We start from the raw sequence: 15,694 nt of genomic DNA on the forward strand, positions 1-15,694 counted from the left end.
TCACCGTGGTTGTTTAATATATTTATAGATGGGGTTGTAAGAGAAGTAAATGCGAGGGTCTTGGCAAGAGGCGTGGAGTTAAAAGATAAAGAATCACACACAAAGTGGGAGTTGTCACAGCTGCTCTTTGCTGATGACACTGTGCTCTTGGGAGATTCTGAAGAGAAGCTGCAGAGATTGGTGGATGAATTTGGTAGGGTGTGCAAAAGAAGAAAATTAAAGGTGAATACAGGAAAGAGTAAGGTTATGAGGATAACAAAAAGATTAGGTGATGAAAGATTGAATATCAGATTGGAGGGAGAGAGTATGGAGGAGGTGAACGTATTCAGATATTTGGGAGTGGACGTGTCAGCGGATGGGTCTATGAAAGATGAGGTGAATCATAGAATTGATGAGGGAAAAAGAGTGAGTGGTGCACTTAGGAGTCTGTGGAGACAAAGAACTTTGTCCTTGGAGGCAAAGAGGGGAATGTATGAGAGTATAGTTTTACCAACGCTCTTATATGAGTGTGAAGCGTGGGTGATGAATGTTGCAGCGAGGAGAAGGCTGGAGGCAGTGGAGATGTCATGTCTGAGGGCAATGTGTGGTGTGAATATAATGCAGAGAATTCGTAGTTTGGAAGTTAGGAGGAGGTGCGGGATTACCAAAACTGTTGTCCAGAGGGCTGAGGAAGGGTTGTTGAGGTGGTTCGGACATGTAGAGAGAATGGAGCAAAACAGAATGACTTCAAGAGTGTATCAGTCTGTAGTGGAAGGAAGGCGGGGTAGGGGTCGGCCTAGGAAGGGTTGGAGGGAGGGGGTAAAGGAGGTTTTGTGTGCGAGGGGCTTGGACTTCCAGCAGGCATGCGTGAGCGTGTTTGATAGGAGTGAATGGAGACAAATGGTTTTTAATACTTGACGTGCTGTTGGAGTGTGAGCAAAGTAACATTTATGAAGGGATTCAGGGAAACCGGCAGGCCGGACTTGAGTCCTGGAGATGGGAAGTACAGTGCCTGCACTCTGAAGGAGGGGTGTTAATGTTGCAGTTTAAAAACTGTAGTGTAAAGCACCCTTCTGGCAAGACAGTGATGGAATGAATGATTGTGAAAGTTTTTCTTTTTCGGGCCACCCTGCCTTGGTGGGAATCGGCCAGTGTGATAATAATAAAATATATATATATATGTATATATATATATATATATATATATATATATATATATATATATATATATATATATATATATATATATATATATATATATATATATATATATGATCATTATGGTATAAGAGGCCATGCGCTTGCTTATTTCAAATCTTACATTACTAATAGGTATCAGTATGTCACCATTAAAGACAGCATCAGCAACACGGCCACTTGATACTGGAGTTCCGCAGGGAAGTGTCCTTGGTCCCCTGCTCTTCCTCATATACATCAATGACCTTCCAAACGTATCCCAACACCTGAAACCCATTCTCTTTGCTGACAACACGACTTATGTCATCTCTCACCCTAATCTTGCCACCCTCAACACCATTGTGAATGAGGAGCTGATCAAAATATCGACTTGGATGACAGCCAATAAACTTATGCTTAACACTGACAAAACCTACTATATTATGTTTGGTAGCAGAGCAGGAGATGCACAAATTAACATTAAGATTGACAACACTCTAATTACCAGAAATATTGGGGGCAAATTCCTAGGCTTATACCTTGACAACAACCTGAATTTCAGCACCCATATCCAGCATATAACCAAAAAAGTTTCCAAAACGGTTGGGATCCTCTCCAAGATACGATACTACGTGCCGCAAAATGCCCTTCTCACACTATACCACTCACTTATTTATCCATACCTCACCTATGCTATTTGTGCTTGGGGATCAACTGCAGCAACACACCTAAAGCCAATAATAACCCAACAAAAAGCTGCAGTAAGAATAATCAGTAAATCCCATCCCTGGCAACACACCCCCCCCCCACTCTTCATAGACCTAAACTTACTCCCAGTTCAGTACATCCACACTTACTACTGTGCAATCTACATCTACAGGGCCTTAAACTCTAATATCAACCTTGACCTAAAACACTTTCTTGATAGTTGTGACAGAACCCACAGGCATAACACCAGACACAAACATCTCTACGACATTCCCCGTGTCCGACTAAACCTTTACAAAAATTCAATGTATGTCAAAGGCCCTAAAATCTGGAATACCCTACCTGAGAACTCTAGAACTGCAGACACATTCATCACCTTCAAAACTACCATTAGAAAACATCTTATCTCCCTGATACACCCCGTCAACTAACTACACGAATACCACCTGGTGGTTCACACTTACACTCACTCACCCATTTGACCATATACAGAAATATTAATCTCAATCTTAAAATAATGAATCCTGTGATACTCCAATACTGAAACTATGTACTGTGCCAAAACAAAAGCATTCACATTGCTAAACTCACAAACTAGTATTTAGTCACTTAGCCATAATACCAACTTACCTCATAATTTGTAATATTTTACAATTAAGAACAAAACTAAGTCTGCCCGAAATGCCTAGCCATGCTAAGCGTTCTAGTGGTACACTCTGTAATCATTATTTTACTACATGTAAACCACACAATAACCAAATTTCTGTAAACTCAACATTGTAATCCTTATAGAGAATAAACTTTGAATTGAATTGAATTGAATATATATATATATATATATATATATATATATATATATATATATATATATATATATATATATATATATATATATATTATATATATATTTATATATATATATATATATTTATATATTCAAGTTTGTTGTTTGTTGGATTATGTATTGGTAGATAAAAGACTGTTGAGTAGACTTCAGGATTTCCATGTTTATAGAGGGGCCACAGATATATCAGATCACTTTCTAGTTGTAGCTACACTGAGAGTAAAAGGTAGATGGGATACAAGGAGAATAGAAGCATCAGGGAAGAGAGAGGTGAAGGTTTATAAACTAAAAGAGGAGGCAGTTAGGGTAAGATATAAACAGCTATTGGAGGATAGATGGGCTAATGAGAGCATAGGCAATGGGGTCGAAGAGGTATGGGGTAGGTTTAAAAATGTAGTGTTAGAGTGTTCAGCAGAAGTTTGTGGTTACAGGAAAGTGGGTGCAGGAGGGAAGAGGAGCGATTGGTGGAATGATGATGTAAAGAGAGTAGTAAGGGAGAAAAAGTTAGCATATGAGAAGTTTTTACAAAGTAGAAGTGATGCAAGGAGGGAAGAGTATATGGAGAAAAAGAGAGAAGTTAAGAGAGTGGTGAAGCAATGTAAAAAGAGAGCAAATGAGAGAGTGGGTGAGATGTTATCAACAAATTTTGTTGAAAATAAGAAAAAGTTTTGGAGTGAGATTAACAAGTTAAGAAAGCCTAGAGAACAAATGGATTTGTCAGTTAAAAATAGGAGAGGAGAGTTATTAAATGGAGAGTTAGAGGTATTGGGAAGACGGAGGGAATATTTTGAGGAATTGTTAAATGTTGATGAAGATAGGGAAGCTGTGATTTCGTGTATAGGGCAAGGAGGAATAACATCTTGTAGGAGTGAGGAAGAGCCAGTTGTGAGTGTGGGGGAAGTTCGTGAGGCAGTAGGTAAAATGAAAGGGGGTAAGGCAGCCGGGATTGATGGGATAAAGATAGAAATGTTAAAAGCAGGTGGGGATATAGTTTTGGAGTGGTTGGTGCAATTATTTAATAAATGTATGGAAGAGGGTAAGGTACCTAGGGATTGGCAGAGAGCATGCATAGTTCCTTTGTATAAAGGCAAAGGGGATAAAAGAGAGTGCAAAAATTATAGGGGGATAAGTCTGTTGAGTGTACCTGGTAAAGTGTATGGTAGAGTTATAATTGAAAGAATTAAGAGTAAGACGGAGAATAGGATAGTAGATGAACAAGGAGGCTTTAGGAAAGGTAGGGGGTGTGTGGACCAGGTGTTTACAGTGAAACATATAAGTGAACAGTATTTAGATAAGGCTAAAGAGGTCTTTGTGGCATTTATGGATTTGGAAAAGGCGTATGACAGGGTGGATAGGGGGGCAATGTGGCAGATGTTGCAAGTGTATGGTGTAGGAGGTAGGTTACTGAAAGCAGTGAAGAGTTTTTACGAGGATAGTGAGGCTCAAGTTAGAGTATGTAGGAAAGAGGGAATTTTTTTCCCAGTAAAAGTAGGCCTTAGACAAGGATGTGTGATGTCACCGTGGTTGTTTAATATATTTATAGATGGGGTTGTAAGAGAAGTAAATGCGAGGGTCTTGGCAAGAGGCGTGGAGTTAAAAGATAAAGAATCACACACAAAGTGGGAGTTGTCACAGCTGCTCTTCGCTGATGACACTGTGCTCTTGGGAGATTCTGAAGAGAAGTTGCAGAGATTGGTGGATGAATTTGGTAGGGTGTGCAAAAGAAGAAAATTAAAGGTGAATACAGGAAAGAGTAAGGTTATGAGGATAACAAAAAGATTAGGTGATGAAAGATTGAATATCAGATTGGAGGGAGAGAGTATGGAGGAGGTGAACGTATTCAGATATTTGGGAGTGGACGTGTCAGCGGATGGGTCTATGAAAGATGAGGTGAATCATAGAATTGATGAGGGAAAAAGAGTGAGTGGTGCACTTAGGAGTCTGTGGAGACAAAGAACTTTGTCCTTGGAGGCAAAGAGGGGAATGTATGAGAGTATAGTTTTACCAACGCTCTTATATGGGTGTGAAGCGTGGGTGATGAATGTTGCAGCGAGGAGAAGGCTGGAGGCAGTGGAGATGTCATGTCTGAGGGCAATGTGTGGTGTGAATATAATGCAGAGAATTCGTAGTTTGGAAGTTAGGAGGAGGTGCGGGATTACCAAAACTGTTGTCCAGAGGGCTGAGGAAGGGTTGTTGAGGTGGTTCGGACATGTAGAGAGAATGGAGCGAAACAGAATGACTTCAAGAGTGTATCAGTCTGTAGTGGAAGGAAGGCGGGGTAGGGGTCGGCCTAGGAAGGGTTGGAGGGAGGGGGTAAAGGAGGTTTTGTGTGCGAGGGGCTTGGACTTCCAGCAGGCATGCATGAGCGTGTTTGATAGGAGTGAATGGAGACAAATGGTTTTTAATACTTGACGTGCTGTTGGAGTGTGAGCAAAGTAACATTTATGAAGGGATTCAGGGAAACCGGCAGGCCGGACTTGAGTCCTGGAGATGGGAAGTACAGTGCCTGCACTCTGAAGGAGGAGTGTTAATGTTGCAGTTTAAAAACTGTAGTGTAAAGCACCCTTCTGGCAAGACAGTGATGGAGTGAATGATGGTGAAAGTTTTTCTTTTTCGGGCCACCCTGCCTTGGTGGGAATCGGCCAGTGTGATAAAAAAAAAAAAAAAAAAAAAAAAAAAAAATATATTATATATATATATATATATATATATATATATATATATATATATATATATATATATATATATATATATATATATATATATATATATATATATTATATTAACTGGAGAGTTAGAGGTATTGGGAAGATGGAGGGAATACTTTGAGGAATTGTTAAATGTTGATGAAGATAGGGAAGCTGTGATTTCGTGTATAGGGCAAGGAGGAACAACATCTTGTAGGAGTGAGGAAGAGCCAGTTGTGAGTGTGGGGGAAGTTCGTGAGGCAGTAGGTAAAATGAAAGGGGGTAAGGCAGCCGGGATTGATGGGATAAAGATAGAAATGTTAAAAGCAGGTGGGGATATAGTTTTGGAGCGGTTGGTGCAATTATTTAATAAATGTATGGAAGAGGGTAAGGTACCTAGGGATTGGCAGAGAGCATGCATAGTTCCTTTGTATAAAGGCAAAGGGGATAAAAAAGAGTGCAAAAATTACAGGGGGATAAGTCTGTTGAGTATACCTGGCAAAGTGTATGGTAGAGTTATTATTGAAAGAATTAAGAGTAAGACGGAGAATAGGATAGCAGATGAACAAGGAGGCTTTAGGAAAGGTAGGGGGTGTGTGGACCAGGTGTTTACAGTGAAACATACAAGTGAACAGTATTTAGATAAGGCTAAAGAGGTTTTTGTGGCATTTATGGATTTGGAAAAGGCGTATGACAGGGTGGATAGGGGGGCAATGTGGCAGATGTTGCAGGTGTATGGTGTAGGAGGTAGGTTACTGAAAGCAGTGAAGAGTTTTTACGAGGATAGTGAGGCTCAAGTTAGAGTATGTAGGAAAGAGGGAAATTATTTCCCAGTAAAAGTAGGCCTTAGACAAGGATGTGTGATGTCACCGTGGTTGTTTAATATATTTATAGATGGGGTTGTAAGAGAAGTAAATGCGAGGGTCTTGGCAAGAGGCGTGGAGTTAAAAGATAAAGAATCACACATAAAGTGGGAGCTGTCACAGTTGCTCTTTGCTGATGACACTGTGCTCTTGGGAGATTCTGAAGAGAAGTTGCAGAGATTGGTGGATGAATTTGGTAGGGTGTGCAAAAGAAGAAAATTTAAAGTGAATACAGGAAAGAGTAAGGTTATGAGGATAACAAAAAGATTAGGCGATGAAAGATTGGATATCAGATTGGAGGGAGAGAGTATGGAGGAGGTGAATGTATTCAGATATTTGGGAGTGGACGTGTCAGCGGATGGGTCTATGAAAGATGAGGTGAATCATAGAATTGATGAGGGGAAAAGGGTGAGTGGTGTACTTAGGAGTCTGTGGAGACAAAGAACTTTGTCCTTGGAGGCAAAGAGGGGAATGTATGAGAGTATAGTTTTACCAACGCTCTTATATGGGTGTGAAGCATGGGTGATGAATGTTGCAGCGAGGAGAAGGCTGGAGGCAGTGGAGATGTCATGTCTGAGAGCTATGTGTGGTGTGAATATAATGCAGAGAATTCGTAGTTTGGAAGTTAGGAGGAGGTGCGGGATTGCCAAAACTGTTGTCCAGAGGGCTGAGGAAGGGTTGTTGAGGTGGTTCGGACATGTGGAGAGAATGGAGCGAAACAGAATAACTTCAAGAGTGTATCAGTCTGTAGTGGAAGGAAGGCGGTGTAGGGGTCGGCCTAGGAAAGGTTGGAGGGAGGGGGTAAAGGAGGTTTTGTGTGCGAGGGGCTTGGACTTCCAGCAGGCATGCGTGAGCGTGTTTGGTAGGAGTGAATGGAGACAAATGGTTTTAAATACTTGACGTGCTGTTGGAGTGTGAGCAAAGTAACATTTATGAAGGGGTTCAGGGAAACCGGCAGGCCGGACTTGAGTCCTGGAGATGGGAAGTACAGTGCCTGCACTCTGAAGGAGGGGTGTTAATGTTGCAGTTTAAAAACTGTAGTGTAAAGCACCCTTCTGGCAAGACAGTGATGGAGTAAATGATGGTGAAAGTTTTTCTTTTTCGGGCCACCCTGCCTTGGTGGGAATCGGCCAGTGTGATAATAAATAATAAAAATATATATACATACATATATATATATATATATATATATATATATATATATATATATATACATATATATATATATATATATATATATATATATATATATATATATATATATATATATCTTGAAGGCATCAGCTCATTTTATAGTTTCTCTAATATTTAATGAACTAAATAACAAATACTGAACACAAGAGTTCAGACACTTACTCAAAGAATGGGAACCTCTTCTTCAGTTCTAGTTTACCCTCTGGACTTTTGGGATCCTTAATCAGACACCACACCAGCTCCTGGGCCCAGGTGGTTCCTGGAATAGAGTACACAGGTGGTTATCATCAAATTACAGCTTCTCTGCCCACCTGGTTCCTGGAACTCAATATACCGATAGTTATCAGCAAGGTACAACTCCTGGGCCCAGGTGGTGCCTGGAACACAATATGCTGATGGTTATCATCAAGCTATAACTGATGGTTAACATGAAGATACGGCTCTTGGGCACAAATGGTTTCAGGAGCACAATACACTGATGGTTACCATCAAGTTACAGCTCCTGGGGTCAAGTGGTTCCTAAAATAATGTACAGTAGGGACCCCACTTATACGGCAGGTTAGGTTCCAGGCTACCGCCGCAAAGTGAACATTGTTGGAAACACAGCGCCATTTCTTTTACACTTATTTTTTTATTAACACACTGGCCGATTCCCACCAAGGCAGGGTGGCCCGAAAAAGAAAAACTTTCACCATCATTCACTCCATCACTGTCTTGCCAGAAGGGTGCTTTACACTACAGTTTTTAAACTGCAACATTAACACCCCTCCTTCAGAGTGCATGCACTGTACTTCCCATCTCCAGGACTCAAGTCCGGCCTGCCGGTTTCTCTGAACCCCTTCATAAATGTTACTTTGGTCACACTCCAACAGCACGTCAAGTATTTAAAACCATTTGTCTCCATTCACTCCTATCAAACACGCTCACGCATGCCGGCTGGATGTCCAAGCCCCTCGCACACAAAACCTCCTTTACCCCCTCCCTCCAACCTTTCCTAGGCCGACCCCTACCCCGCGTTCCTTCCGCTACAGATTGATACACTCTTGAAGTCATTCTGTTTCGCTCCATTCTCTCTACATGCCCGAACCACTTCAACAACCCTTCCTCAGCCCTCTGGACGACACTTTTGGTAATCCCGCATCTCCTCCTAACTTCCAAACTACGAATTCTCTGCATTATATTCACACCACACATTGCCCTCAGACATGACATCTCCACTGCCTCCAGCCTTCTCCTCGCTGCAACATTCATCACCCATGCTTCACACCCATATAAGAGCGTTGGTAAAACTATACTCACATCCCTTCCCCTCTTTGCCTCCACAGACTCCTAAGTGCACCACTCACCCTTTTCCCCTAATCAGTTCCATGATTCACCTCATCTTTCATAGATCCATCTGCTGACACGTCCACTCCCAAATATCTGAATACATTCACCTCCTACATGCTCTCTCCCTCCAATCTGATATCTAATCTCTCATCACCTAATCTTTTTGTTATCCTCATACCCTTACTCTTTCCTGTATTCACTTTCAATTTTCTTCTTTTGCACACCCTACCAAATTCATCCACCAACCTCTGCAACTTCTCTTCAGAATCTCCCAAGAGCACAGTGTCATCAGCAAAGAGCAACTGTGACAACTTCCACTTTATGTGTGATTCTTTTTCTTTTAATTCCACACCTCTTGCCAAGTCCCTCGCATTTACTTCTCTTACAACCCCATCTATAAATATATTAAAACAACCACGGTGACATCACACATCCTTGTCTAAGGCCTACTTTTACTGGGAAATAATTTCTCTCTTTCCTACATACTCTAACTTGAGCCTCACTATCCTCGTAAAAACTCTTCACTGCTTTCAGTAACCTACCTCCTACACCATACACCTGCAACATCTGCCACATTGCCCCCCTATCCACCCCGTCATACGCCTTTTCCAAATCCATAAATGCCACAAAAACCTCTTTAGCCTTATCTAAATGCTGTTCACTTATATGTTTCACTGTAAACACCTGGTCCACACACCCCCTACCTTTCCTGAAGCCTCCTTGTTCATCTGCTGTCCTATTCTCCGTCCTACTTTTAATTCTTTCAATTATAACTCTACCATACACTTTACCAGGTACACTCAACAGACTTATCCCCGTATAATTTTTGCACTCTCTTTTGTCCCCTTTGCCTTTATACAAAGGAACTATGCATGCTGTCTGCCAATCCCTAGGTACCTTACTTATAAACGCATAATAATGCCATATAACAAGTTTACACTAACATATATTAGGCAACAGTAGAACTAGACATTATAAACAATAAAAGTTTAAATGCATACACAGTACACTACTACTTACCTTAAAATATTTGTAGTCTTAATGTAGGGTGAAAACTTAGTAGTATTTATTTGTAGGACGTCAGGTGTAGGTAGGTGGTAGGTGTAGGTAGGCGATAGGAGTAGGTATAAAGGAAGCCCCTCCCCCTTCACCAGCTACCTACACCTGCCCAAAGCAATATTATTACCATTGACATACTTCGTTCACTGACTTTAATCATTTCTAACAACTACCTTTAGATACCATCATAAATGAAGGGAGAAGTGATGCCAAGAATTGTAAACAAAGGTGAATGCGTTAATTAAGAGGAGTGACTTAGTTAAACACGTATTGATACACATTTTACACAAATAACCCGCACATAAAAGACAGAAGCTTACGACGACGTTTCGGTCCGACTTGGACCATTGACAAAGTCACACAGTGTGACTTTGTCAATGGTCCAAGTCGGACCGAAACGTCGTCGTAAGCTTCTGTCTTTTATGTGCGGGTTATTTGTGTATCGTTCCAGTCACGGTATTGTGCCTTTTTGTTATTTATTGATACACATTTCCTCTGGTGCTGCACCAGAGGAAACGGAATTTTTTTCCTCCACCCAGCTACCACACCTCATGTTTATGTGAATTTTTTGTACTGGGGGTATATAATAATAATATATTTATTTACTACAAGTACATGTGCAAGGTATAAAGACCATTGCAGATGAATGGTTCAGAGAACCGACACGTTGATAAATTAGACACATGTGCAACTCTTGGGTATCTTTATTGAGGAAACGTTTCGCCACACAGTGGCTTCATCAGTCCATACACAGGAGAAACTTGAAGAACAGGAGGAGAATGAGGTAATCAGTCCCTCAACCTTGAGTCAATGTGATCAGTCCATCAATCTTGAATAGAATACAGCATATGTGCGGAGAAGAGCTTATAAACCATAGGCAGGAGAGGTGCAGCAGTCGTAGGTGGTGTCACATTTGTTCAATGTGGAAGTAGGTCGTGCCCAAGGGTTAGGCAAGCGAAGAATTCCCAAGTATTAAGATCCAATTGGACAAATGTGACACCACCTACGACTGCTGCACCCCTCCCGCCCATGGTTTATAAGCTCCTTCTCCGCACATATGCTGTATTCTATTCAAGATTGATGGAATTACTTAGTTTCTATCGTTTGTCTTCTGATAACTGCCCAGTCTTTGACAACATGGCTGACAGTGAGTTCTGCTATATATCTAAACTCACAAGCTACACTGGGTGATGTACTCACCTGACTTAGGGTAAGTTACGACCCAGATGTCATCTTGGTAAACTGGGAAGTTATCATATTTGGAGTACCAGTCTGTGTAGAAAGAACTCATTATGACACGTTCTGGTCCCACTTTCACGAATCCTGAGAAGTGAATGGATAAGTCCTGAAGACGGTCCATATCAGTACCGGAGACAGGCACCATCCTCTCACTCCCGCTGGGGAAGACAGTGAAATATTGTTAATGTGTTTCTACGTTAACGATGGAAGAGTAAAAGTCACAATATATCTGCTGGAATAATACACAGCTAATCCACAAATTTGATAAGTTGGTCGTCGTTTCAAGTGGCTATTTGAGGTGCTTAACAACTGTCTGGCAGACAGTTCAGTGGATGAACACAATTCAATGATAGAGAATTGATGAAAGTCTTGATAGATGCAACGATAAAATATGTGAAATTATATCACATCATGTGTAAGTTTTTTATAAGATAATTTAGTCTTATTTTTTGTTCACCTGACAAACTAAATGTTACTGTAAATCAGAATAAGACGAAGTTTAATTAAAACATGAAGCGAAAATATAACTACTGTTAAATAATTAAGTGGCAAATATATCACTTAAAGTACTGGATGTACGGAATGATCAGTATTATTTACTATTAAAATAATTATGGCAAAAATATCACTACAGTATTGGATGTAGTGATTAACTATAAAATGCAGTACATTTTAATTACGAATTTTGAACAAGACAATTTAATGCATCAGTGCCAGGCCAAAGCAAAGATTATAAAGTATTGATGGAGGGTTGTAGAGCTTAGGTGCAACAGTTGCTGATGTTGGGAGTTAGGTGGTGTGGGATCTATCTACGTATGGTGAAGTAGTGTATCTTTAGAAGGAAATAGCAGTTTAGTCTTTTAGCAGTTAGTAGAGTTACTGAATGTTGACACTGTAGAAACCATGTTAGTGACTAGTATAAATCTGTTAAGTTCTACGATCTTTCAACATTCTCTCCGCTGTAACTCACATAAAGTAACTTTTACCACTTATCGTTTTTTACTTCTCTCTTCTTATTTACCCTCAATTTTTTTAACTCTTCAGTCTTTTTTTTTTATATTTTTATTAAAAACCTTACAAAAGTACAGAGGATGCATAATAATAGTACAGGAATACAAAAACAGTCTTTTGCGCTACTAGTACCAGGTTATTCCTGGAGGTAACAAGTGTTATAACAACATCCTGTTATAGCAGACAATACACGTTGAGACAAACCTCACTAAAGTATAACAGTCATTAATAGGTGTCGCCACGCCATTGTAACCAAAGAAAACATACCTATATGCAACTTTACATGGTTTAACAATATAAAATGAGTACCTGTCATAACCTATTACAACAAAAACAACATATAAACGTACAACATCACAAGGTTACTAACGTTGAAATTGTCACACATAACTAAAATCATAACCACCTTTAACACACACAATATATGAACTACACATATCATGTCAGTTAAGTAAAAAGAACCTAACCTAAGCTACCATAACTATAAAACAAGACAAAACCCTAACATACCCGCTATGACAGGGTACATACCCGCTATGACAGGGTACATACCCGCTATGACAGGGTACATACCCGCTATGACAGGGTACATACCCGCTATGACAGGGTACATACCCGCTATGACAGGGTACATACCCGCTATGACAGGGTACATACCCGCTATGACAGGGTACATACCCGCTATGACAGGGTACATACCCGCTATGACAGGGTACATACCCGCTATGACAGGGTACATACCCGCTATGACAGGGTACATACCCGCTATGACAGGGTACATACCCGCTATGACAGGGTACATACCCGCTATGACAGGGTACATACCCGCTATGACAGGGTACATACCCGCTATGACAGGGTACAGAGTATTGGTTAAGTTATGTTACATTATATCCTAACCAATAGGAATTCGGAAGGAACGTATGATTCCTTATGCACAATAACCATAGAGAAACAGTATTTTAATATTATTAATATGTTAAACCCTCAAGTACAATAATTCAGGTACAGAAAACAGAACAATACATGTAACATACAATAATAAAATAACCCAAAACAAGTTTTTGTGATGAATGGTTTGCAAAACCGACAAGTTGAAGATTGAGACACTTATGCAGCATATGGGAATCTTTATTCAGGAAACGTTTCGCCACACAGTGGCTTCATCAGTCCAATACAAAGAGGAAGGCGTAAGGAGAGGAGGAGTATGAGGTAATCAGTCCCTCAGCCTGGAGTCGATGTGTTCAGTCCATCAATCTTGTAGAATGTACAGCATAGGGCCGTAGACGTGGCTTATATACTGTAGTGAGGTGACGTGAAGCAGGCGGAGGCGGGGTCATAGTGGTACCATCCACTAGTCGAAGTAGGTCTTCGTCCAAAGGTTGAACAAGTGTTGAAGAATTCTTTGTAACAATATCCCATGATGCTGCAGGCCTCCGCTTGCTTCACCTCACCTCACTACAGTATATAAGCCACGTCTTCGGCCCTATGCTGTACATTCTACAAGATTGATGGACTGAACACATCGACTCCAGGATGAGGGACTGATTACCTCACACTCCTCCTCTCCTTATCCCTTCCTCTTTGTATTGGACTGATGAAGCCACTGTGTGGCGAAACGTTTCCTGAATAAAGATTCCCATATGCTGCATAAGTGTCTCAATCTGCTTGGACTTTCAGCAGGTGCATATGCGTGAGCGTGTTTGATAGGAGTGAATGGAGACAAATGGTTTTTAATACTTGATGTGCTGTTGGAGTGTGAGCAAAGTAACATTTATGAAGGGGTTCAGAGAGACCGGCAGGTCGGACTTGAGTCCTGGAGATGGGAAGTACAGTGCCTGCACTCTGAAGGAGGGTGTTAATGTTGCAGTTTAAAAACTGTAGTGTAAAGCACCCTTCTGGCAAGACAGTGATGGAGTGAATGATGGTGAAAGTTTTTCTTTTTCGGGCCACCCTGCCTTGGTGGGAATCGGCCAGTGTGATAATAATAATAATAATAATAATATATATATATATATATATATATATATATATATATATATATATATATATATATATATATATATATATATATATATATATATATATATATATATATATATAACGTTTTTAAGCTTTACTTCTTATTATTAAGAACAAACAAGTTACAGATGAATATATCATGCAACAGTTATATGATACATACCTGTCAGTAGCTGTCTTGTCGTCCATTTAAGCTATGATGTGTTTAAAGTTATTTGTGGCTTCGATAGTGGTCGTTCCTTTATGTATGTGGTAGTGGTTTTGTAAGTGTGATGGATGTGGTTTTGTGTATGTGGTAGTAGTTTTGTAAGTGTGATGGATGTGGTTTTGTGTATGTGGCAGTAGTTTTGTAAGTGTGATGGATGTGGTTTTGTGTATGTGGCAGTAGTTTTGTAAGTGTGATGGATGTGGTTTTGTGTATGTGGTAGTAGTTTTGTAAGTGTGATGGATGTGGTTTTGTGTATGTGGTAGTGGTTTTGTAAGTGTGATGGATGTGGTTGGTTTTGTGTGCGATGGTAGTTTTGTAAGTGGTTCTTGTTTATAAATGTTGTGATGGTGTGAGTGATGGTGAGTATGTTGGTATCTCAGTGGTCGTTGCTCGGTAGGTGTGGCAGTGGTGGTAGTTTGACAGTTGAAACTGTCTTAGCAGGTTTAATGGGTGGTGGTTATGATGGTGTGGTTATTATACAGGTGTTGTGGTGGTGGCTCTGGAACTGTGGTGGTGGTAGCGTATCTACAAATGTGGTGACGGTGATGGTGGTACTGCAGCTGTGGTGGCAGTGGCTGCTGCGCGAGACACAGGTATCGCTCAGACCTGGGTGATGAAGCAAGAGCAGGTATGTGGAAGGAGTGTTAGCACAAGTGTCAGCAGCAGCAATGTGGGAGCAGGGAAGTATCAACAGTCACCAGGTGGTGTTGGGAAATGTCAACAGCAGCAGTGACGTGGAGAAGCCGTGTCAAACATCAGCAATAACACCCACACACGACAACTGTTACCCTCACACTGAGAGAGTGGAGGAAGGAGGATGTAGACGGGAGAGGGAGGGTTGAGGGATTGTGTAAGAGTAAGGGGTAGAAACACTGGGGAGGAAAGAGAAATCATTAGAAAAGTAGGAATGTCTTCTAAATAAATGGATGAAAACATTTAAGGAATATTTAACAAAAGGGTTGATAGAGAAGAAATGTAACATCACTGGAACCTTAATACTTGCCAACACTCCTTCATTATTCATCAAAAGTGTTGTCAGTTGCTGCTGAAAAATCTTTGGTAAATTCGACGCAATATGACGTGATATTGAATAAAAACTTCATTTTAATTTATTAGTAGCTTTACGGTATATTGTAAAAGTTCATTTGCAATCCTGATATAAATTAAAAATTAATTTTACCCTAATTTAAATATTAAATGATCAAGTTTTGTTATAAATTATTCACTTTTCAATAGAATACAGTGAAGTTGAAATATGACTATGGCAATAAAAACACTTGGTTTTTAACAACACATTTTCAACTCATGAAAAGAAAATGAGATAAAAATTAATAATAACAGGAATAATCAGTCTTAGAAAAGGTAAGCAAAGAAG

The 15,694-nt window shown here is 40.2% G+C and overlaps 1 protein-coding gene across 1 annotated transcript; it reads right to left on the bottom strand.

Moving 5' to 3' along the window:
* Window positions 1–7,575: 7,575 nt before the first annotated feature.
* LOC128689501 (luciferin sulfotransferase) lies at window positions 7,576–15,120 on the bottom strand. The gene is made up of 3 exons (XM_070086471.1): window positions 14,275–15,120; window positions 11,040–11,236; window positions 7,576–7,710 (listed from the first exon to the last, which is right to left on the bottom strand). The coding sequence occupies exons 1-3, from the start codon at window positions 14,298–14,300 to the stop codon at window positions 7,610–7,612; spliced, it is 324 nt and encodes a 107-aa protein (XP_069942572.1). The 5' UTR covers window positions 14,301–15,120; the 3' UTR covers window positions 7,576–7,609.
* Between the last annotated feature and the right edge of the window lie 574 nt (window positions 15,121–15,694).

The sequence above is a fragment of the Cherax quadricarinatus genome, chromosome 18 (assembly GCF_038502225.1).
Source record: "Cherax quadricarinatus isolate ZL_2023a chromosome 18, ASM3850222v1, whole genome shotgun sequence".
In the NCBI taxonomy this organism is placed as follows: domain Eukaryota; kingdom Metazoa; phylum Arthropoda; class Malacostraca; order Decapoda; family Parastacidae; genus Cherax; species Cherax quadricarinatus.